Source organism: Mauremys reevesii, linkage group 2 (assembly GCF_016161935.1).
Source record: "Mauremys reevesii isolate NIE-2019 linkage group 2, ASM1616193v1, whole genome shotgun sequence".
NCBI classification, from domain to species: domain Eukaryota; kingdom Metazoa; phylum Chordata; order Testudines; family Geoemydidae; genus Mauremys; species Mauremys reevesii.
Window position 1 is genome coordinate 214,146,411 of NC_052624.1, and position 25,509 is coordinate 214,171,919.

A 25,509-nucleotide genomic window follows, 5' to 3' on the forward strand; every position below is an offset into this window, starting at 1 on the left:
AGATAAAGCGAAGTTAGCAAGAGTCAAGCTATGAGCAAAAGTCAGGCCCTGTTACAAAGCAGATGCCTGCTTGTACGTTCACTATCTGACACATGAACTTGGCAAGAACAGGGCTGGCATTGCAAAAACACAAGCACTCCTAGGCACAAAGTATTCATAGAATCAGAATATTAGGGTTGGAAAAGACCTCAGGAGGTCATCTAGTCCAATCCCCTGCTCAAAGCAGGACAAACACCAACTAAATCTTCCCAGCCAGGGCTTTGTCAAGCTGGGCCTTAAAAACCTCTAAGGATGGAGATTCCACAACCTCCCTAGGTAACCCATTCCAGTGCTTCACCATCATCCTAGTGAAATAGTGTTTCCTAATATTCAACCTAGACCTCCCACACTGCAACTTGACACCATTGCTTCTTGTTCTGTCATCTACCACCACTGAGAACAGCCGAGCTCCATCCTCTTTGGAACCCACCGTTCAGCTCGTTGAAGGCTGCTATCAAATCCTCTCTCACTCTTCTCTTCTGCAGACTAAATAACCCCAGTTCCTTCAGCATCTCCTCATAAGTCATGTGGTCCAGCCCCCTAATCATTTTCGTTGCCCTCCGCTGGACTCTCTCCAATTTGTCCACATCCCTTCTGTAGTGGGGGGACCAAACCGGACACAATACTCCAGGTGTGGCCTCACCAGTGCTAAATAGAGGGGAATAATCACTTCCCTCGATCTGCTGGCAATGCTCCTACTAATACAGCCCAATATGCCATTGGCCTTCTTGGCAACAAGGGCACACTGCTGACTCATATCCAGCTTCTCATCCACTGTAATCCCCAGGTCCTTTTCTGCAGAACTGCGGCTTAACCAGTCAGTCCCCACCCTGTAGTGGGGACCTTTCTTCCTAAACACATTCCAGAAGAGTAGTACCAGAGCACCCCAATACAAGGTTATGGTGTAAACACCGTCCCCGAAGATGATATAGAAACACACTGGCCCCTCCTAAAGATAAGATTAGGATGACAGGGTGATGGATAGAGATGTTTTGATTGAACCAATATGTAAAGGGTGGTAGCTAACCATGTCAGAGGGGCAATACATAACTTGTTTGTATCAGTGTATAAAAGAGGAGTCACAGGGGGGTGTCTTTTTCTGGCTGAGAGGGGAATGATCTGGTCCACTGTAACAGGCATATTGTGTTCATGGTCCTTTAGAATCTATGGGATACCTTGACAATAAACCTGGCCAAGTGCCTTCGCTACTGAACCAAGTCTGTGGTCTTCTTGGACACTTCGACTGAGGTCTACTGCGTCAGCACAGAGCCACACAGCACACAGAGAGAACACACACACAGCCAACAACTGACAATACTTATGCTGTAAACTATACCAAGGCCAGAGAAGAACTGGCTGAAGAATCAAAGAACTGCAACTAGCTCCTTCATGGCAGCCTCTCTCAGCTATGGCCAATGGATTTAGCCATTGTGCCGCTGGCAATCTGACCCTTTGTATTCCTCAACGTCAAACTACTCAGCAATATGTGGAATCTTCTTTTGGAGCAGAGTCCTGGGAGGTGATGAGCATCCTCCAATCTCATTGGGAGTTGAGTGTTCAGGATCTTTTTGATCAATGCAGAACATTTTGACATTCTTTAGCATAAGAGATGTTATTTAAAGGTAAAATACTATTAATTACTTGTGTGGGTGAGCAAGTGAATGTGTGTGTAAGAGAGTGTCAACAACAGGTGTCAGGTTTTACACCAGTACAACTACACTATAGTACTTTAAGTTTGTTATTGCTTCTAAACGTGTTTTTTAAAAAATACTTAAGAACAGAATTCATTCATAAGAATACTCTTTTACTCCACCAACACATCACATTATGGGAAAACTCTGACACAACTTACTCTACCCAGGGACTACGTTCCTTTTGAAATCTGCACTACATGTGTAATAAACAATATATAAAAATTAACAGTAGATATTAACATTTTTCCATTCCAGGCCACAACAAGGAGGACAATTTATGTCAAGAAATGGGGTAGAATGGTAGTGAGTGATATGAAAGATTATATGGCTGTGGGCAACTGACTGGATCACTTAACATTATTTAATTATAGAATTGAAGTAAATAAAGTGTAATACTGGTTTGGGTGTTAGCGGGAATTCACTGACACACATGTACAATGTTAACTCTTTTTAGCAACTTTTTTTTGTTTGAGAATATACTATGGTGCTATAATTTTGACTGCATTTGGGGACATAAAGCCAGGCCATATTCTTTCCATAATTGTAAATTAGTTCCACCTTAAAGACCTTCTTCCCTTCCTCCTTCTCCAAGTTTATTTGTGTATCTGCAAAAGTACTAGCAGTAGCAGCAGTGTACCTCAGGCAAAAGAGCCTATGTGTCTATCAATATCTGGGTGACTGCCTTGTAAAGGGATCATTGCAACAATATGCCCCGGAGCAAGTGAAGACACTGCTTACATTTAGCCAGTTTAGGATTTACTGTGCATTGGTAGAAGTCTTGAGTAATTTCACCACCAGAATATATATAACACTAAGACACAGAGTTAGTCAGAAGATTTTTGATAAAATAAAATTCACTGAATTGGAAACACTTTGCAGAGACATCAATTTCTACTAAATTTTCACCAGAAAGGTTTTTTGGGTCCAGGACTCACTAGTTAAAGAAAAAAAATCAGAAACACTCAGACTCTACCTGTGATTAGGGAACTGGCCTAGAATGTGGGAAACCCAGGTTCAAATCTCTGATCCTCTCAACCCAGATCTCTCTGAATCAGAAATAGGGATTTGAACCTGGATTCCCATGCCAGCATCCTAACTACCAGGCTACAGAGTTGCAGTCAGTGTGTGTGTCTCTCCCTCCTTCCAGAATCAAAAAGTACAGGTTTCAATTCCATCAAAATTTGGTTTTCAAGAAACATTCAAAAGATTTTGTTTCCATTCCAATGCAGAAAAGACGGTTACTCACCTTTGTAACTGTTGTTCTTTGAGATGTGTTGCTCATATACATTCCAATTAGGTGTGTGCGTGCCACGTGCACGATCATCGGAAGATTTTTACCCTAGCAACACTCGATGGGTCGGCTGAGGCACCCCCTGGAGTGGCGCCCTTATGGTGCCAGATATATGCCCCTGCCAATCCAGCACCCTCTCAGTTCCTTCTTGCCAGCTACTCCGACAGAGGGGAAGGAGGGCGGGTTTGGAATGGATATGAGCAACACATCTTGAAGAACAACAGTTACAAAGGTGAGTAACCGTCTTTTCTTCTCTGAGTGCTTGCTCATATCGATTCCAATTAGGTGACTCCCAAGCCTTACCTAGGCGGTGGGGGCGGAGTGAGATGTCACGGAGTGAAGGACCGCTGAACCAAATGCAGCATCACCCCTGGACTGCTGCACTATCGCATAGTGGGAAGTGAAGGTATGTACCGATGACCAAGTTGCTGCTCTACAGATCTCCTGTATGGGTACATGAGCCAGGAAGGCAGAGGACAAAGCTTGAGCCCGAGTGGAGTGGGTGGTAAGGTGCGTAGTTGGGACATCAACCAAGTCATAGCATGCACGGATGCATGATGTAATCCAGGACAAGATGTGCTGTGCAAAGACTGGGAGGCTCTTCATCTGGTCTGCCACAGCTACGAACAGCTGGGTCATCCTCCTAAAAGGTTTCATTCGTTCGATGTAAAAGGTAAGGGCCCTGTGAATGTCTAGGGAATGCAGCTGTTGTTCTCGTCGAGAAGCGTGCGGCTTCAGGTAGAAGACCGGAAGGAAGATGTCCTGGTTGACATGGAAGGCAGACACCACCTTAGGAAGGAAGATGGGGTGTGGTTGCAGCTGTACCTTGTCCTTATGAAACACTGTATACGGTGGGTCCAACATGAGCGTTCAAAGCTCTGACATACGTCTCACCGAAGTGATGGCGACAAGGAAAGCTGTTTTCCAGGAAAGGTACAGGAGTGAGCAAGTGGCCATCGTCTTGAACGGGGCACCCATGAGTCTGGATAGGACCAGGCTGAGGTCCCACATAGGGTCAGATGCTGAATTTGCGGGTACAGACGTTCCAATCCCTTGAGGAACCTGCTGACCATGGGATTGAAGAAAACTGAGCGCCCATTTTCGCCTGAGTGGAAGGCCGAAATCACAGCTAGGTGTACTCTGACGGATGAAATTGCCAGGCCTTGCTGTTTCAAGACAAAAGATAGTCTAAGATGGTAGGTAATGGCACCTCCAGAGCCGTATTGCTCAGGGAACACCAGCAGGAGAAACGCTTCCACTTGGCCAGATACGTGAACCTAGTAGAGGGCTTTCTGCTACCCAAGAGGACATGCTGCACCGAGCGGGAGCAACGTAGCTCAGATTGAGTTAGCCATGCAACATCCATGCTGTGAGATGGAGGGATTGCAGGTCCGGATGACACAGTCGACCGTGCTCCTGAGTGATCAGGTCTGGCCACAACGGGAGTGGAATTGGTGTGGTCACCGACAGATCGAGGAGAGCGGTGTACCAATATTGCCTGGGCCACGCCAGGGCAATCAAGATTAAGCGGGCCTTGTCTTTGCGTAACTTGAGAAGGACCTGTGGACTAACGGGAATGGAGGAAAGGCGTAGAACAGGTGGTCTTTCCACAGCATCACGAAGGCATCCAATAGGGAGCCTGGGGAGCGTCCCTGGAGAGAGCAGAACACCTGGCACTTCCAATTCTCACGAGAGGTGAAAAGGTCTATATGGGGAAACCTCCACTTCTGGAAAACGGAATGGATAACGTCCGGGTGAACTGACCACTCGTGAGCCAGAAAGGATCTGCTGAGGCGATCTGCCAAGGTGTTCTGGACTCCTGGGAGAAACGATGCCACCAGGTCGATCAAGTGGGCTATGCAGAATTCCCACAGGCCAATGGCTTCCTGACAGAGAGGGGACAATCGCACTCCCTTTTGTTTGTTGATATAAAACATGGCCGTTGTGTTGGCTGTGAAAACCGTGACACAATGTCCCTGAAGGTGTTTGCGGAACACCTGACATGCCAGGCGTACTGCCCTCAGCTCCCGTATGTTGATGTGCAGGGTTATCGCTTGTGTGGACCAAAGGTCCTTGTGTGAAGGTCCACAAGATGAGCGCCCCAACCCAGAGATGATGTGTCTGTGGTTAGGACCAGGAAGGGCTGCGGGGCATGGAATGGCATTCCCCCACATACCGAGTTGGGGTTCAGCTACCAAACCAGGGAGGTTAAGACTTCTGTCGGTACCATGAGCAACGTGTCTAAATTGTCCCAGCCTGGGCAGTACACTGATGAGAGCCAGGCCTGAAGTGGACAGAGGCATAGTCTGGCATGTCTGGTCACGAAGGTGCAAGACGCCATGTGTCCCAGTAGACCGAGGCACATGCATGCTGTTGAGGTTGGGAAGCTTTGGAGACCATGGATAATGCTTGCCATGGACTGGAAGCAGGTGTGCGCTAGACACGCACGAGCGAGATCTGAATCCAGGACTGCTCTGATGAAGTCTATTCTTTGGGTCGGCTGCAAAGTGGACTTTTTGACATTGAGCGGCAGGCCCAGCTGTATGAACAAGTTCATGGTGAACTGAACATGAGATTGCACCTGGAGCTCGGAGTGACCCTGAATGAGCCAGTCGTCGAGGTACGGAAACCCTTGGATCTTATGTCGATGGAGTGAGGCAGCTATGACAGCCATACACTTTGTAAAGACCCTTGGTGCCATGGATAGGCCAAAGGGAAGGACAGTAAATTGGAAGTGCAGTTGGTGGACCACAAAGCGCACCTGTCTGGTGGGTAAATTGCTATATGGAAGTACGCGTTCTTCATGTCGAGGGCAGCGTAGCAGTCTCCAGGATCCAGGGAAGGAATAATGGTCCCCAGGGAAACCATGCAGAACTTCAACTTAACCATGAATTTGTTGAGTCCACGCAGGTCCAGAATGGACCTGTAGCCCCTCCCCTTTGTCTTGGGGATTAGGAAGTAGCGGGAGTAAAAACCACTGCCTCTCAGTTCCTTTGGAACCTCCTCTATAGCTCTGATAGTTAGAAGCATTTGCACCTCCTGTAGGAGGAGCTGCTCGTGAGAGGGGTCCCTGAAGAGGGATGGGGAGGGAAGGGGGGTGGGACAAAACAAATTCAAGTCAGTATCCACTTTCCACCATGCGTAGGACCCAGTGGTCTGACGTTATGCGGGACCATGCAGGGAGGAAAGAGGAGAGGCGGTTGGTGAAAGGCAGGGAAGGATCCTGTAAGGAGACTGATGCTCTGCCCTTGGGCGCACCTTCAAAAGTTTTGTTTGGGCCCTGCCGATGGTTTGGGGGGGCCCTGGTTCTGGCCCATCTGAGGACAAGATTGCCTACCACCCTGGCCATGTCTTCTAGAGAAGTTCTGTCTTGGCCGGGGGTTAGGGTAGGTGCGCTGCGGTTGGGGTCTGAAGGGCCTACGTTGCGTCACTGGGGTATGCATGCCCAATGAAAGCATGATGGCCCGGTTATCCTTCAGACTCTGGAGTCTGGAGTTGGTTTTGTCCGAAAATAGCCCCTGGCCATCAAAGGGCAGGTCCTGAATTGTTTGCTGCAGTTCCGGTGGGAGACCGGACACCTGCATCCACGAAATGTGGACCATAGCTATGCCCAAGGCTAGAATCCTAGCCATTGAGTCTGCCGCATCTATCAAAGCCTGCAAAGATGTCCTGGCCACTTTCTTGCCCTCCTCTAGCAAGCCTCTGAACTCCTCCCTAGACTCCTGAGGAACAAGCTCTTTGAACTTCCCCATCAAGTTCCAGGTCTTATAATTATAACGATTCAAGAGGGCCTGCTAGTTAGCCACTCTGAGTTGTAGGCCGCCAGTATAATAGATCTTGCGGTCAAATAAATCCAGGCATCTAGCGTCCTTGAATTTAGAAGCAGGAGCTTGTTGGCCGTGTCTTTCCCTCTCGTTAAAGGATTGCACAATGAGGGAGCACAGTTGAGGGTGAATGTACAAGTATTAATATTCTTTGGAGGGGACCAAGTACTTCCTCTCCACCCCCTTCGCAGCGGGAGGAATAGACACCGGAGATTGCCAGATTGTGGTGGCATTAGCGAATAAACGGCAAGGCTATACAAGTTTGGGTATCAGCAGATAAGATATCCACCACTGAGTCCTCGACCTCCACCAACTCCTCCACCTGGAGGTTCATATTTTGTGCCACCCTATGAAGTAAGTCTTGGTGCACACGGAGGTCTATAGATGGTGGGCCAGAGGAGGATGTGCCCGCCACCACCTCATCAGGGGAAGACGAGGAGGCTATGCCCGGGACTAAGGAGTCCTGGGGCAAGTCTTGCAGGGGGGGTCTGGCTGCCCTAGGTCCACCATGCTAGGGGTGTGGGCCTGAGCTGAGGGTAGGGCCGTTGCCTCTGAACCCCTTGGGGGGTGGTGACTGACAGTGGCCTCCGGGACCCGGGGTTCCGAGTGGGCAGAGCGAGAAGCCCCCGATGGGACACCTTGGGCCTGATGGTTTGCCCAAGGGGTCCAAAAGGACCATTGTGGGGATCCCTGAGCAGGATCCTGCCTCTCATCATATCATTGGCTAGCACCATCCACATCTTGGTCATGGATATGGTAGCCACTCTCCACTTGGGATGACCTCGAGTTGGGGCGGGACAGCCAAGGTGGAGCCAATCGCTCATGCTGGGTTGCACTGTCCTGTGTTGTTGGCCTGCGCCATGGAGATGGAGATCGACACTGCGGTCTCGAGTGGTACCACGATCTGGACTGGTACCGACGGTCGTATCGGTGCCGGGAGGCAGATCTGGACCTCAATGAAGATCTACAGCCAGAGCGGTGCCGGGAACGACTCCAAGTAGACCGGCGCCGGGAGCTGGACCAGTACCTACTGTACCGGGAAGGAGATCTTCGAGAGGCAGAGTGGTGCCGCAAGTGCCACCGGCGCCGAGATGGTGATCGGTGCCAGGACTGCGAGCGGTGCCGTGGACGAGACCAGCACCTGGATGGGTACCATGATCTGGATTGGGACCGGGATCGGTGCCTACCCGTCTCGCTCTGCGACGGAGGGCGCATCATGGAGGGTTTCCCTATCAAGGGAACAGCCCGCACCGGCGGTACCAAAGGTTGTGACGGTCTTGGCTCAGTGAGGGCAATCATGTCGCGTGCTGTGGAGAAAGTGTCTGGGGTAGAAGGCAGGCCGAGCTCGACTGCGGTGTGCATCAGGGAGCTTATGTGCACCAGACTCAATGGCGGTGTGGTGCTGGAATTGACGGTGCCAGAGTTGGAGTCTTCGTGGGGTGGTCCGGCATGGGATGCTGCTCTGAGGTGGGCACAGGCGGTGCCAGCAACTGTACAGGTGCAGCAGGCTGCTTGTGTTGCTTCTTGGGTCTCAGAGACAGCGAGCTCTGCCTCGCTGATAGCAGTGTCAGAGACGTCCGGTGCCGGGTCGCAAAGTTGTTGTTTCCAGTGCCAGAGGCACGTTTCGGACCAACGGCGCTGGGTCTCGGCGCAGGGACAAGGACATCGGGCTAAGTGCCGCTTCCATGAGGAGCTGCTTCAAGCGAAAGTCCCGCTCCTTTTTGGTCCGAGGCTTGAATGTCTTAAAATTGCAGCACTTATCTGATTGATGGGATTCCCCCAGGCACTTCAAACAGGAGTTGTGGGGGTCTCCCGTAGGCTTAAGGCAGGCCAAGCACGGTTTGAAACCCAGAGACCTAGGCATGAGTTCAGGTACCAGGGAGGAGGGAAGGGGAGAAACCCTTTACCTCCAATTACTATGTACACTAAAGACAATAACTACGATTAACTACAACTAGAAACTACTAACAACTACTCCATAACAACTATTTACAGGCATAAACAAGCTAAGAGCTAGGGAAGTGGAGATCAGCTAAGCCGCGCTCCACAGTTCCAATGACCGTCACGGGCGGAAAAAAGGAACTGAGGGGGCTCTGGGTGGGCAGGGGCATATATCCGGCGCCATAAGAGCGCCACTCCAGGAGGCGCCTCAGCCGACCCACCGAGTGTTGCTAGGGTAAAAATCTTCCAATGATCGTGCACACGCCGCACGCACACCTAATTGGAATCGATATGAGAAAGCACTCGAAGAAGAACCACAAATTTCAAAACCTCAAAAGTTACAGTGAAACAGAATTGTTGTCTTCTGGACAGCACTAATTATGCTCCATCTCTGAACATATCTAGAAAAAGCTTTTTCCACACCACTCCCATTACAAAGCTCTGCAAGAAAATGTAGAGGAGTTCAAAGTATACCTATTGTCAGGCTAATGGATAGCCTTTTACTGAAGGCTGGTGACCAGCATTAATAGCATTTTGATCCAGTATTACAATAGCAGTAATTGAATTTTAGAAGGTGCTAATCCAATTGAGAGTGTCAGATAAAAAGCAGGACGTGTCACCAATAGGAGCAGAGCAAACCAATGGAAAATTTATATTAAATAGACCATCTTTTCATATTCCTTAGAATGCACATTCATGACAAATTCCTTCGTAGCAGGCTAACTATCTAACGTGTAGGATCTGTCTTTATCCACAACATAACCACCTTACTTTTCTCCTGCCCATACATGGAGACTACAGAGAAAAGACCTCAGGGAATTCCAGCTTCACAGAGCAAACTTGTCAGTTTTAATTCAAGTTGGGTGGCTGCATAATACATAAACAATCAGGAAGGAATGAAATCCAGTTCTTTTCAAATGTTGGTGATTTCCATATAATGATCCACAGGGGCATAAACATTGTACATTTAAACCGATTCATTCTATGGACATACAGTACATGCGATAGGATGGCCTTCTAAGAGTATTTCAGATGGATAGCTTACATAGTTTATAAAAACTGTAAAACACCTTATAACATCTGTTCTTGAAAGGAAACCACACTAACTTTTGTCAGTGTCTAAACATGACATATGTATATACTGTATATATAAACTGGTGCATGCATGTCGGTCTTCAGGATCTAAGTAACAATGCGACACATATTGCACAAATTTCATTAAATGCTCAACTGGCAATAACCTTTGGGTGTATCTTGTAAACCTTTTCCTTTTCTAAGCTATACATTTTATATCTGGAGAATGTGGGAGCATCTTACCTTGCTTCCATTTTCTCTTGCCTCTCTTTCCATCTTGAGATCAGAAATTAGGAGGTTCTTGTATTTGTTCTTTCCATTACTGTTGTGATCATCTAGTCTGTATTCTGAAGTCAGCTGAGCAGAGAGGGGACTGTCACTCAGGTTCAGAGGCTGCTCATCCTGCTCCAGATCTGTTTTGCCATTACTGTTGGTTTCTGCCATCTCCCTGCAGTGTATTCCACCTGAAGCATTGGAACTGTGTCCCACGGTCTCATTGCCATTAAAACTCTCTGCAGCTGAATCATCTATTAAAAAATACATATTTTCAGTAACCTGCCACCATTGTTAAACTCTGTACCCGATCAAACAGAATTTATAGCTTCACAGTGTTTTGCATAGCAAAATTAAAACTGAATGATGTCTAGCATCTAATGCATTTTTTGCAATAAAACACAATAGTCTTCAAGTAAAATTAAGCTTGGGAAATAAATCTATGGAATTATAGTCAAAGTTGGGGGAAAGATCTGGGCTGTCAAACTAGTGCAATTGTGCACACAAAAACTAGTGTCACACTGGCTTTTTAGGAGCAAATTCTGCCCTTGTCCATCCATTTAGGCTCTTATAACCAAGTCCATCACTGTAGCATCACATTTTTTTAAGTCAGCGTTGTTGCAGGTGGTGAGGGGGCAGAATCTGGCTCTCAGTTTTCAAGGAGGTGGAAAATATTTTACTACAGACTAAATGTTTAAATAGCAGCATAAATGGCTATTTAAAGAAATCTGTCATAAGTAGTGGAACATAAAAATTCCTTAGTTCCCTGGCTTTGTGCATTCATTGCTAGCATCAGACATTATGCTGGGAAAGTTGATTCCCGGTACAAAGACCATGTCTCAGTTGTTCTCAAACTATACATCAATCATAACTGAAATAATAAAAATTACAATAAAAGACTATGAGAAAGTCAGATTTTCATCTGAAATTTTTGTATGTTGTTGTTACAAGTAACTTCTAAGACTGTTATAACTGAAATTAAAATTATATTTTTCTCTAACCTTTCAGAGCCATATTCTGTCACCTGTGCTTTCAATGCCTTATTCCATGAACAGTCCCATTGGAATCAACAGGGTTCCTTGAACAGCAATGTACTACGCAATGTAGGAAAAGGTGGCAGAATCTGGCCTCAGTATGCTTACTGGATGCATTCAACAGTATTTTTGTATAGTCACTTTCTCTGGCTTGCTAATGGTGCACACTCTTCCCCAGGTTTCACAAGACTGTTTATCAATAACTAGGGCCCTACCAAATTCACGGCCATGAAAAATGCATCACAGACCATGAAATCTGGTCTCCCACAATGAAATCTGGAAGCGGTGGCCAGCACATCCCTGTGGCCCATTCGCGTCCAGGCACCACTTCCCACAGCTCTCATTGGCCCGGAACAGAGAACCACACCCACTGGGAGCTGCAGGGGGCAGTGCCTGTGGACAGTCAATGTCAGCAAAATGTCTTGTGGCCCGCAATCAGATTACCCTGATGGGTCACATGCGGCCCGTGGGCCACAGGTAGCCCACCACTGCTTTAGTTTAAGGAAACATCTTTCCATATAACAGAATACTTTACAACCAACAGCTGCAATAGCAAATTTATAAATCCTGTACTAGGTGTTTGTTTGTTTTATAAATAATAAATGAACATAGGAAATATAAAAGTCCCAAGTACAAAACTGTTAGATGGACATACATCTTCTAGTCACCAATTCAATATATGTATATTGGAACCACCTATAAATTAATACCTGGGCCAAATCCAAGGCTTCACTGGGATCACTGGAATAAGTACAGCAAACAGGAGTTGACCCCTGATAAAGGTCTATACCTATTAAAGGAATATACTATACATGCTAGCCTTTGACAGACACATCCCTACTGTGCATAATCAAATGAAATGTTGAAAACTCTACTTGCAACTGTAGAAATATACAGGCTGTTTTATCACACTATTGGAACAGGAGTCCATATATCTTCTAGTACAGTGCCTAATCCAAGATACACATTATTTTAGATAAAGAACAATATTTACAACTCTTCTAAAATGATCTTATGCTCAAAAATAAGCTGGAAAATAAGAATTGTAACTTTATTTATGGAAAGTCCAAACAAAGGAAGATTGAGAAAGTCCTTGGTTAACACATATATATAACTGGTAACTGGTAACAGAGGACAGAAAAATGTATTAAATGTAAACAGCTCTTTATTACTTAACTACTGAAAAATCCCTGAGAATTAACAACTGTACTTAAGCACTGACATTAAAACAATGATACAAGTATTATCAACGTAACTTTAGCGGCACCAACAAATGACTCAATTCCTGTACAGTAAACTCTTGTCTCTTGTATAAAGTCAAATGTCTACAGTAAACAATACAGTTATACAGTTTTTATCTTTTTCCTTAGGAATAAAAATCTATGTCTAGGGGGAGAATGATCAGAGGTATGGCTATAAACACACTTTTTATATGTAAATATAAATATGAATTACCATAAAAGAATCAAGGGAAAAAAAGCATTTTAGCACTGATAGCTTCTTACAGATGTTACCAAGGTAACTAAATTACACAGTTTAGCATATTTCATTCCTGGGCAGTTGAGCTATTTTTGCAGAGAATACACTAACATTAAAACAACAGCTGTTCTGTGATTGAGACCAAGAGTCTGATCCTCTAGAGACCCTTACCCATGTGAATAGATAGAGACCCTTACCCATGTGAATAGATTTTATTCTCACAAATAGTCCCACTGACTTCAAGAGAAGTCTTCAGTAAGTCTGACCCAAGAGGTGAAGCATACTTTCCCCACCCCATGTACCTGGCCAGCTCTGCTGCCATGGTCCTGGCAACTTCCCATCCCCCTCCTATCTGCTTTGCTGAGTCTTGTGCCCTAGTGGTGCAGTCCCTGCACTCAGCGTGTGTAGTGATGGTGATTATACCTGGCCTTTGTATAAAGGTGAAAGAGGGGCGACTTCTTGCATTCTCCCAGCACCTAGTGCCTCACTGGAGCATCCCAGGCACAATCTGGCCCTCAGATTATAAACTCTTCTGATCTAAGGATTTATTTTCTTATTTTATCTATGAAGCATCTAGCACACTGTTGCTTTCATATAAATTGCAGACAAGGTATTTTTGCCGTGTTATTAGCATATTTTTCTAATGTCTATCACAACCCCTGAGCAGCAATAAACTGTTGAAGCTGAAAATCTGTTTCCTTACCAAATATTTTTTCCTTCATCATTCAGCAACAGGCACTGGTTTGTATTTGGAGAGGTGCTGGCAGGTTCAGAAATATAGGGTTATATGCTGGGTCCTAATAATGTGAGGGTATGATATATCTTGCATGAATGGACAATTAGGTTTCAAACACTCCATGAATGTAACCTGTGCATATTCCTACTGGACAGCTTACATTGATTTATTTTTTGAAAACACACACCCCGTTGAAGCATTTCTTGGGGGAGGAAGTGGAAAAAAAATTGATCATCCAGGGCCTTTAGCAATGGAGAGAATGTGGGTTGTTGTAGCAACAGAGAGAGCGCGAGCATGAGAACAGCTGCTCGTAGAATATGTTGAGAGCAGCGTGTAGAATCTGATGATGTCAGGATGGCAGTTGGATTTTTGTTTTGTGTTGTGATTGGTTACAACTTCTTCTTTGAGTATCTCTCCATATAGAGCACACTCTTGGTGCACATGTGCCCCCACGCGTGTGAGACTGGAATATTTAGCCAGCAGTATCCATTGGGGCCATGCATGTGCACTGCATGCCATTGCTCGCCCCACCCCCATGGCGTTAAGGGGTGGAAATGACCCAAAAGCCACTGCTTTCCTTCCTATTGTGAGATGGAACAACCTCCATATCCCTCTTACTTCTTGTGTCATTGTTACTTAATTGTTAATTTTCTTAGTTGTAGTTGTTATCATTGCCTTATTTCTACTTGTTAGCCCATTGATAAAAAAACAACACACACATGCATATACCTCCCGCCCCCCCACCAGGAGTGTAATTAGTTTAATTTCTGTGTGGTCCGGTGCCAAACTGCCACCGGAATAGCTGACTTGAAGTCCTCCGGTAACCTGCCTGTCAAGTGATGTAGCTATACTGCTGAATGATGGCCACATCAAAAGACTGTTTGCTTATTTGCTTTGTTTAGGGGAAGGACATATCCCCAGGGAGTGCACAGTTTTCAAGTCCTTTCCCCAGTGTCTTTGCCCAGAGGTATGGTTCAAGTGGTTTTTGTTGGGGAAGTCTATGAAGGAAGCATGTGACTCAAACTTCCTGCTTCTGAGTGTACTATTCACTCTTTGAAAACACAGTCAGAAGGGCCTCAGCTAGCTGAGAGGTTACCCAAGTTCCCTGGGATCAAAGATACCACAGAAAAAGGCCTCTAAAACTGTGGTGCAGATTCCCTTAGATCAGTCAGCAATCCCTGCTGTCCATGTGAGGAAAGAGCACAATTCAAAGTCCGGAGCTTGGCTCTGATCTGTCTTCTGGGTATTGTCAAAGAACAAGCTATTAACTCTTAAAGTTTTGGATGCCAACATGATTACTGCAGCTACGTCTGCACCACATGCCACTTCTGCCTCAATAAAAGTTTTGCCCCAAACATCAGAGGCTAATTTACACTCTGTGATTCCATCTGTCCCACTACCTTTTACCTCATCCAAGGGTCTCTCCTGAGCCTGAGTTTCCTTTACTGGAGATTTTTGCCCCTTTCTGCAGTTTCTAAATTCAGAACAGTACTAGCACCTAGGATACCAACTACGACAATGTCATCACATCACTCTTCATTGGTACTGACTTATTCTCATTGAGTACTTTGACTCGTCCTAACTTCCTACCACTCCATGGGGAAAAAGCACCTCCTAGAAAGGAGTTTTACTATTCATAATTGTGTATGTCAAACAGAAGTCTTTCTCCAGGAACTGCTAATTTATCACCTGAGCCAACTAAGGAGGAGGTTCAAGAAAAAGGAGTGATATCCCCTTCCGTCTCTCATCATACGAGAAACAAGTCAGTCAGATCTTAAACCCATGGATGCCTCCTCCTTGGCACCACATACCTTAATACGGGATGTAACTCTGGCCATACTGGCCAGCTTGGACACCTCATTCTCATTTCTCAACATGATAGGGTGTGGGTCATTCTATAAGTAAATCTTTTGCATAACTGGAACCTCACACAAAACAGTTCAGCTACCACAACTTGAGGTTGCTTGCACAGAGGATCATGAAATGCACAGTGAGGACACAGGCAATTTTGAATAAGAAGATCCAGTGACACATATGACGTTTTCTTCATCACCAGATGAAGCTGTTGTTCCATCAACTCCATCTGTGATGGACATCTTCAAAATTTTCCAAGACCTCCTAAAGTGGATGGCCAATACCATGGAGATTCCACTAGAGGTGGTACAAGAAAAAACATATAATGCCCATTAATGAGGGTATTCTAGATTCCATCAAGGATCTTGATAGATGCCAGCTTCCATCGATGCAACATCTAAAATGATGGACTGCAGATATGAAACACCCTTTCAGGCATTTTGACTATTTTTATACTCCTCCATCTCCTTCTCCATTTCTTAGTTGTATAGGCAGCAAATGAAAAGTCCAGACAACCTGGTCTACCAAATGGACCCCAAAGTACAAAGATCCAAAAAGATGGAAGAATATATTTTTCTCCCAAAATGATCCAGATACTCTATAGGTCAGAACTGCCAATTAACAGACTTTGACAGCCAATGGACTATCCCTGGGAGAGATTTTAATGTTTTTTAGAATCTAAAGAGGAATTTTAGTCTCCAAGACAGCACTAAAAGTGTCACTTCATGCTGCAGATACATCTTGCAAGGTCAATGACTTTGTGGATTATAATGAGAAGAGCATCTTGGTTGATTGCATCTGGTTTTGAATCAAAAGAGGTTCATATCAACAAAAGACCTACTTTTTGAAGGATACGACATTTAGTTCAAAGACAGATGAAGAATTACATATTAAAGAATTCAAGAGCAACCCTCTGATCTCTAGCCTTTATATCCCATCATAGAATAGTAAACAAATTCAAAGTGCAGATGACCTCAAGGCAGAAATAATCCTCTTCCTACTTCTATCATCTGAGACTGGCTAGAATCCTTTAGGAAGAGACCCTGATATAAGAGAAAAGGTTCTACTTCCTCATTGGTGACATCTCATCCTGGACCTAACCAAGGGCAGCAAGTCTGACTTTGTGGTCAAGAGTTTTGGGTAATCTGTGAGGATCTTTACTGCTCTGCTCGCTTCCAGCACTTGGTACCTCCGCCTTTTTTTTTCAAGGAGGCATGGACTGAACACACACACACACACCGGATTTGGCATTCCTGCAGCCCCCATTGGCCTGGCGCAGCGAACCGCAGCCAGTGGGAGCCGTGATCGGCAGAACCTGCGGATGCAGCAGGTAAACAAACCAGCCCGGTCCACCAGGGGCTTTCCCTGAACAAGCGGTGGCCCAAGTTTGAGAACCACTGTCTTAGATGGTATCAAAGATTAAATAACTGTCCTTTGGGGTAAAAGAGAAGGTGTTAGCTGAGATGAGCTGGAGCTGTTGTTGCTGTTATTGTTAACCTTTGATCCCATTTCATCCCAGGTGGTGTTTGGGATTCAGCTAGAATTGGCAGAGGGGACAATGTTATTTGCATCCCTCTCTCTGGACTGGACTAGTCTGGTCAAGATATCTCAAGATTAGAACAAGGGGCTGGGGTCTCAAGAGATGGTGGAGATGGCAGCCATGACAGTGAAGCTCACTCCAGGAGCCTCCATCTGCTCTTCATTATTTTACCCCCAATGTCTCCTTTAAGGTCCCAAAGAGGAAGTGATGATTTTGTCCACCAATTAAGCCTAATATTCGACAAACTAAACTTGATTTATTAATTTCTGATTCCACATTTTCTGTTTTTACGAAGCATTTTAACATAGTCCTTAAACCATATTAGTATTTTCATTTAGACTAATTCAGTTTGTCTCCTTTTTGTACCTTTTCCCATCAACATTTGTGATTATACTTTACAGTAACATCTTATGAACTTTCACATACTTTTTACAGTTAAGATCACAATTAAAATAAATTTAGAGGCCCAGTTATTACAACAGCACCAAGAATGGGATCCACGAGGACAGAACATCTAGAAAAAACATATTTGCTGTAATACAAGTAACCATTCTTTCTGAAAGTAGAATGTTGGGCATAAGCTGAATGGGAAGAGTGAGATTTGAGAGACCAAAGCTGTTGTCTGTGCAAATCCAGGGTTGTCTGCCATAAAACCTACTCTTTCAGACTGTAGACAAAAATCCTGTATTACAAAGGGTGCTTTAAGCTTCTAGGGCCATGTAGTGAGGTGGTATGACTCCCCTCCGCCCCGGAGAGGGAAGAGCCCATCCGGAGGCCAGAGTGGGCGGAGCTAGGGAGCTCTGAGCCCGCCCCTCAGAGGGTCAGGTGGTGACCTAGAAGTATAAAGGCTCGCCCTCAGAGCTCAGTAAGGCCCCAGCCGCCGGAGAGGCCAGACCTGCCCCGCGATTGGGAAAACCCCACGGCCCAAGGTGGCCACCAGGACTGGCCAGACCTGCCCAGTGCCCGCTACCCGGAGGAGTTACCGGACCTGCCCTGTGCCCGTTATCTGGAGGAGTTGCTGGACCTGCCGCTCGCCCACTGCCCCGAGGAACCCATGGTGCTGGACCCCCCAGAGGACACCACCATGACTCAAGTACTACCCGAGAGGGAGTGTGGAAGTAGCCCGGGGGCAGCCGACCCTAGTCTGGCTGCAACACTGCCAGAGCCCATGTCAGTGTGTTGCAGCCAGGATCCCCACTGACTCAGCAGTGGGTCTTCTGCCGCTGCTAGGGCCCTGGGCTGGGACGCAGTGGAGTGGGAGGGCCTGCGTCCCCCCTGCCACCCAACTCAGGGTGGCAGTCTCCCCCTCTCCCAGGCCTTGGAGGCTTGGGCCTACTGTTGTTGCTCAGCCCTGCCTGAGGGCCTGAGTACCCGTCTCATTGTTGCCCGCCTTGACCCAGGGCCTGGGCTTATGGTGTTTATTCCAGTTACCGCCAGGGCTACCAGGAAAGGCTCCCACGGCCAGACTAATTCCCCAAACCTCAGCAGTGTGCAGTGAGCTGGTGTGGCTCCCCGCCGCGCTGGAGAGGGTTGAGCCCTGGCCAGCACCCCTACAGGCCAGATTCCACCACACTCACTCTTGCTAAATGGTACCTTACACCATGAGTAGTCTGACTGATTTCAGTAGGACCGCTTGCCATGTGCAGTACCCTACGTGAGTAAATGTGGCACAGTCTAGCTCTGAGTTATTTTATGTTTTTTTTACTGTCAATTGCCTGTATATTGCAAGTATATTTTACATTCTTTACCTTCTATTGCCAGTTATGCATTTTCTGTTTAAACATTTTTTAATGAAAACCACATGCTCTGTAAATAAATATTTTAAACTTTAAATTGCTAGTTAAATTCTTTTTAGAAATACTGTAACTTTCTGGGTTCCATAAATCAAAGGGGCACTATTCAGCCCTGATAAACTTGGTGATTAAAAAGACTACAGTACTGCAAGCAACTGAATATGCAGCTTTGGAATAGGAGTATGGTGACAGAGACAAAATAGTGCAACATGCAGAGTAAGGGAATCCATGGCAATATATGTGGACTTTGCTAAGATATATAATAAAAAGACTAGGTCAGATTTCACGTCTACCAACTTTGAAGTGCCCATTTAATATCAATTATTCAAAATCCTGTATTCAGGTACGTTTCATTTTGATCACAAATTATGTATTCTGCACAAGTTTAGGGCACAACTTTAAAGGTACATCTACACTGCACGCTTCTTTACTACCATGTAGAGTACGTACCTGCATAGCCCCTTAGCATGAGCATAAATAGCAGTGTAGCTAGTGAGGCCTGGTTTAGGTACGTAGAGTAAAGCCACGCCTGAAGGGTGTGAGTATGTTTGTGAGTACATACTGTATATGCTCTCTACTTGCCCAAGCCTACCTCCCATCTACCTACTATTTTTAATAGTGTAGTGTCCCACTGCCTTCCCACTTCTGGAGTCTTTCCCTTCTGCAGGAAAAGACTCCGGCACTAGGGAAAGGCTCTGGCAGGGAGAAGGCAGTGAGGAAAGTGAGGAAAGGTTTGGGTACTTGGGCAGCTCCCCACTGTGGAACCTCTCTCTGTGGCAGGGAAAGACTCCGATGGGGGGAGAGAAGGAAGGCTCTGCCAGCTCTCCATGGCTGGGGCATTTCCTCTCCATGGCGTAAACACTGGTAGGGGGAAAAGACTCTGGCAGCTCTATGCTGCTGGAGCCCTTTCCCCACCACAGGGATAGAATCCGGAAGCAGGGAAAGGCTCTGCTAGCTCCTGCTGCTGGAGCCTTTCCCTGCAGCAGGGCCTTTCCCTGCTGCCTCCCCTTTGCCAAGCCTTTCCTCACCACAATGAAAGGCTCAGGCAGCAAGGAGCTGCTGAAGCCTTTCCTCACTGCCTCCCCTCCTCCAGAGCTTTTCACTGACACATATCAAGTATCAGAGGGGTAGCCATGTTAGTCTGGTTCTGTAGAAGCAGCAAAAAATCCTGTGCCTTACAGACTAACAGACGTTTTGCAGCATGAGCTTTCATGGGTGAATACCCACTTCTTTGGATGCAAGTAGTGGAAATTTCCCGGGGCAGGTATATATAAGCAAGCAAGAAGCAAGCTAGAGATAACGAGGTTAGATCAATCAGGGAGGATGACGCCCTGTTCTAGCAGTTGAGGTGTGAAAACCAAGGGAGAAGAAACTGGTTCTGTAATTGGCAAGCCATTCACAGTCTTTGTTTAATCCTGAACTGATGGTGTCAAATTTGCAGATGAACTGGAGCTCAGCAGTTTCTCTTTGAAGTCTGGTCCTAAAGTTTTTTTGCTGCAGGATGGCCACCTTAAGATCTGCTATTGTGTGGCCAGGGAGGTTGAAGTGTTCTCCTACAGGCTTTTGTATATTGCCATTCCTAATGTCTGATTTGTGTCCATTTATCCTTTTCCTTAGAGACTGTCCAGTTTGGCCGATGTACATAGCAGAGGGGCATTGACACATCACTGACACATGTTTCTGCACACCACATTGTGGACACAGCCTACCACCAGTGGTGTGTAATGTAGATGTAACCTAAGATACCCAGAAGCAACTATAACTCAATCAACAATGCATTTTTTTCACATAAGGAGAAAGATGAATATGTATAATGAGTCCACTTGAGCTGCGGCCACTAATATTAGCAAGTCCTTCTCCCTTTTTCAATGCATATACTTTTCTTACTTCCCTGGCAAATTATCCCATTTGTGAACTAAACTAAGCAGCTTCTGCATTAAAAGCCTAATCCTGCATAATTCAAATCAATTAATGATTTGCCATTGGCTTCAGTAACACAGGATTCAGCCCTAAATTATTTCATTGATGAAGTCCTGCTCATTCACAATACATAAAAAGCAAGAAAGAACAAAACAGCATTTAGGGCTTATCCAACTCCCTCTGAAGTCAATGGAAAGACTCTCCCCATTTTCAGTCGGAGTAGGATGTGGCCTTTAAACAGTGGGTTATTACATATACACACACATATTATCCAAAATGGAATCAACATCAAATTGACACCTCTTCTTTCAGAAAAACAAATTAAGCAAAACTGCAAGTTTTTCAGAAACTAACAGTAGATTTGAGAAAGTTTATCCATAAAAAAATGCAGCTATCTTATTGGCAGATGTTACAGTGTATTTAATAGTACAGTGAACTGTCACTCTACAGCACCAACAGCCATCAGACAAAGTAAGAGCCATGTCAGTCATAGTGCAAGCAGTGTCACCGGAAAAGGACAAATTTATAAAGTCTCTGCATAATTGTGCACCTACTTTGAATGCACAATTACCATAATTGCACATGTAAATTGGGTGACAGAATAATGGGAAAAGAAGGTGATTCAGTTAGATGTAAACTTGGGTTTCATATGCATAGGAGTGTCAGCCAAGGTTGCAGATGTAAACGAGATATGCACCAAAGGGGGAAGACATTTGGAAAAGAGAAGATTGAGATGGAAGCACTTCAAAAAGGGACAGGAAGAAGGTATGAAGTCTTAATATGAAAGATAGGATTCAAACCAGGGGTAAAGACTGCTAGAGACATTGGCTTTTTACTGAAGGAGCTCAATTGGAAAAAAGTAATCAGTAGTACTGGACCATGCACAAAGACCTAATTCCAACATGTTAAAAAGCAAGAGCTCAAAGTTAGCCCCTCCCTCCATATCCATAGTTAGGTACCTAAATAAGTGACAAAGTTTTCAAGAGCACTCAGTATTCCACAGCTCCATTGACCTCCTTTTCCTCTTTCTTGCCCAGGATTGTAGAAGTATCTGAGCTGCTAGCAAGGCTCGACTCTGGAGAATAACAGCTGCCACTCTCAGCAGCAGAAAGGAATTGGAATGTTGCCAACTCAAAACAGAATGGAAACAAAAGAGATTTGTGTTTGATTCCTAATTTTGAACCTAGGATGTTTGAGAAGAGTCAAGGTCTTGCTAAATACATTTGCCCATCCTTACTTTTGCCCCATTGTACAAACTGGTATATATTTATATTGTCATACTCGACATCAGGGCCAATACAAACAAAGACCTGCCAGGAGACAAAGAGGGAGATAAATGATCAAGTCTATAGCTCTTGAGTCAGTGGAGGAAATACTCTATAAGGCATCTGCTCTGAACACTGGTATTTTTAACAGGGTACATTTAAAGTCCCTGTCAAGGCCTAAAATTAGAAATACCAGGTTTATTATGGTTTGTGGGTGCACACAAATAAATTTTTCTGTAATTCCACTCTTCAAGGCTTGCCTTGAGGTCAAGCAAGACAAATGACTGCTTGGGGGCCTTGCATATCCTCATCAACCCACAGCCTGCTGTTCCCTTAGCAGGATTGGAGGGAGGGAAAGGTCATAGCATGATACTCTTCCCCCAGTCCCATCTCCAGCAGCAAGACAGGAGAAGAAGGCCTTAAGAACAAAGATAACAAGTGATTGCTTTGGGCCCCACATATCCTAAGCAACTTTCATCACAAGTTGTTGCTTGAGGTCCCAAACTTTACAAGGCCCTGGTTCTACCTATCTTCTCCATTCCTGTAAGCAGGAAAGGAACTGAAACCGAAGATTTCTCTTAACAGAAAGTAGGATTCTTATATATTACAGTACCGTGTGCTCACTAAAAGGGATCAGACAAGCAGAAATGAAGAGAGTCTCGCATACTTCTGATCACAAAGAATTCAAAAACTGTAGTTATGTTGGTGGCAGAGAGGTAATTTTTCTGTCCAATCTAAATGCCCTAATTTGGGAGATTGGTTATTTTTTCCAGAGTTCTATGGAGTAGTGGGACCATATTTTAAGTCTTTTTTAAAGCACCGATTCTGGCAAAAGCCTTTACACATTTACCTTAATGCTCATGAGTGGTCCCAGTGACCTCAATGTTACTATTTTATCATAAAGCAAAGCACAGCTGTAAGACTTGCTGGATCAGGGCCACATTTCCTGCATCTCCATCTTGACAATATCTTCTTAAATAATTCTTGGCATTTTTTTATTATAATACTGTTATTCATTTTTGAAAGTACACTGAATACAAAGGGGTCAGTCCTAGAAAATCTAAACAATTTTATTCATGTGGGTTCCCTGTGACTTTAAATGGGACTAGTAATTAGAACTGTGCCCAGAACAGAAGTTCTGTTTTGTGAAGGATTTTGAGATTTGGCCTTGTTCCAAAACCTGAAAATTTTAAAGTTTTCTGTGAAGGAAAATGCAAGGGGGGAAATTGTTTCAAGTCAATCAAAACATTTCTTTTAATTTTTTATTTTATTTTGTATTATATATTAAAATATGTATATTATAAAAATTAAAAAGAATTGAGTAATTTTGTTCCAACAATGTTGAAATGCAACATTTCAACATGATCAGAAGTTTTTTCCAGTTTTCTTCTGAAATGAAATTCCAGTTAAATCAGCCTGATTACCTGAGTGTTTTGATTTTAACAAAATATGGTTCCATTAAGATTTCTCCGGTCAGCTGTACTCCTTATGTTCATAGAGGTTTGCAGGATCAGGCCCTGATGCAGAGGGCAGTTGTATTTAATACTCATATATTGAAAATCAAGTAAAAATATTGGACCAGCAACTTACACCCAGAGAAGGTAGAGGAAGTGTACACTGATGTAGAGGGGGGCTTCTTTAAATTACAGTCTCTTGCACCCTATTCCTCAGCGTGTCAGCCACAGCACCTTTGGCTCCCTGAGATCTACTTACAGACACTCTGCTGATGTGAGAGCCTGCGTGTACGAATCCAAATCTGGTGCTCCAGTGCTAACTTTGTTGGGGGGTTATTGTTACACTGCTATATAATTCATGTTGCTGCCAGGACAGAGTCTGTGTGGCTCAATTGTTAGAGTCTGTTATGGATACATTGTATTTTTTTTAAAGTTTGCCAAGGATGCTCAGAGCCTGGAATGGCTGCTCTTTTATGCAGGTAATTCAAATTTCCCTAAAGTAAATTATTAGGAGGTCCAAATTGCACACCCCTTCTGAAGTTAACTCTTTATTTTAATTGTCCTGTTAAATGTTTGTGAAATACGTGGAAATATGTGTGTTACTGTATCTCTGCTCACCTGGGGTAAACACTGAAAGGAGTACTATGTGGCCAGGCAAAGCAAGACTCTATGTTCAACTAAATGGCATTTCTCTGTTTGTTGGGCTGTAACATAACTTTTGAAAATCGCATCTTATGTTTTTGAATTTTACTCTACAGTGACTATATCATGCCAAAAACAAAACAAAAAACAGTACACATCTACAAAGGCTACAACATGAAAGTAGACTGCCATCCCAGAAAGCATACCAGTTAAATACTGAACCATGGACATCTCACCAGTGCACTGATTATGATTGCAAATGGACAGGCAGTGTCATAGACCAAATCAACAAGTTGTTGGTACTGATTGGTCTCCCTCTGATCAGCATCAAAAACCTCTAACATAGTACAAATACCACAGCTGTTGCAAGAGATATATAGGCATTTATATGACATTTACAATCAATTGAGAAAGTAAAGTAATATTTTTTCTACTAAAAATAACATGGATCTCAGACTACAGCCTCCTGAACAAAGTAATCTAACCTTGGTTGAAGAACTGCTGATTGCCAGAGTGCACCTAGTACTATTGGTGTACAGTTATTGAGGACAGTGTTGCAACTGCAAGCTCTTGCTTTCAGAGTGTGTGGCGGGGGAAGGGGAGGGTACTTACCTTGTCCTGCTTGCAAGCTAGGGGTCTCTGCAGGAAAGGGTGCAGAGTCAGTCTGGTAAGAGCCAGATTAGATCAAGATGGTGTGAGATGTGCGTCTCCGCCTTAGAGAGCAGCCTGCTTTATCGCCCTCTGTTTTTGGTGCATGCATGTTTTCATTCCAAAATCAATATGAAGGATCATGGGCCTTGGAGTTGGTCCCACAGATCCCCAGGCAGCACCAAGGCCACAACCACAACCCAGCAGCTCACCTGAGTAAGCAGGGAGAGGTCCAAAGAAGGGTTAGCTTGCAGAGGGCGCCACCCTCGAAGCTCCTGATCTGTGGAAACATCCATCACCCCGATTGGCTGAGGGACTCTATATAAACCAGGAACCAACAACAGGAAGTTGTCTGAGCAACTAAAGGAATCCCTGGCTGGCTGCTACTACATAACCCGTCCTGCTTACCTGACTCCTGAGCCCTGCATTCCTGCCTGCTCCTCGTTCCTGCTACCCCTACTATTCTTGGTTCTTGTCCTCCTATCCCAGACTCCAGTCTACTCCAAGTTACTGCTGTCCTGCCCTGCTCCAGGCACCTGACACCGATTTCCAGCTCTGACTCCTGGCCATGCACCAGGGGCTTGGTACTTGATACTGTCTTCAGTTTTGACCCTTAGCTCCAACAGCTAGGAGTGACTCTGGCACCAACCACTAGGAGTGATCGCCCACACCCCGGTCATTGGATTCCGTAGATGTACACATTGACTTCCATGTTAATTTGCAAAGAGTAAAAAAGGCTCTTTTGTATGTAGAGAAATAATATTTTTGACAGAGATTTAGAACCCATAGAGCATAATTTATTGCAGCTCCCTGAAGACAGTGATGCATTTGATCACCTACCTTCTTCAAAATGTATCAAAATTAGAAGCACAGAGCAGCTTTGGATGCTCTTTTGATAAACAGAGCCAATAAATAATGAAAAGATACCATGGCCAGAAGATTCCATAGATCCCGTCAATAAGTTTAAGATTACTGGATACTTTGCTATGGCATTTATAACACCATTTC

General features: G+C 44.9%; 1 protein-coding gene across 7 annotated transcripts in view; it reads right to left on the minus strand.

Annotated features, from left to right (window-relative positions):
• NOL4 (nucleolar protein 4) overlaps nucleotides 1-25,509 on the minus strand; it is a 333,499-nt gene that overhangs the window by 92,969 nt on the left and 215,021 nt on the right. For 6 of the 7 annotated variants that reach the window (XM_039526516.1, XM_039526514.1, XM_039526515.1 and 3 more), the window contains one exon: nucleotides 10,107-10,390. In XM_039526516.1, coding sequence (XP_039382450.1) covers nucleotides 10,107-10,390 — 284 coding nt within the window. Of the gene's footprint in view, nucleotides 1-10,106; nucleotides 10,391-13,352; nucleotides 13,679-25,509 lie in introns of those variants that run through there. The other variant, XM_039526517.1, reaches the window with a different exon arrangement.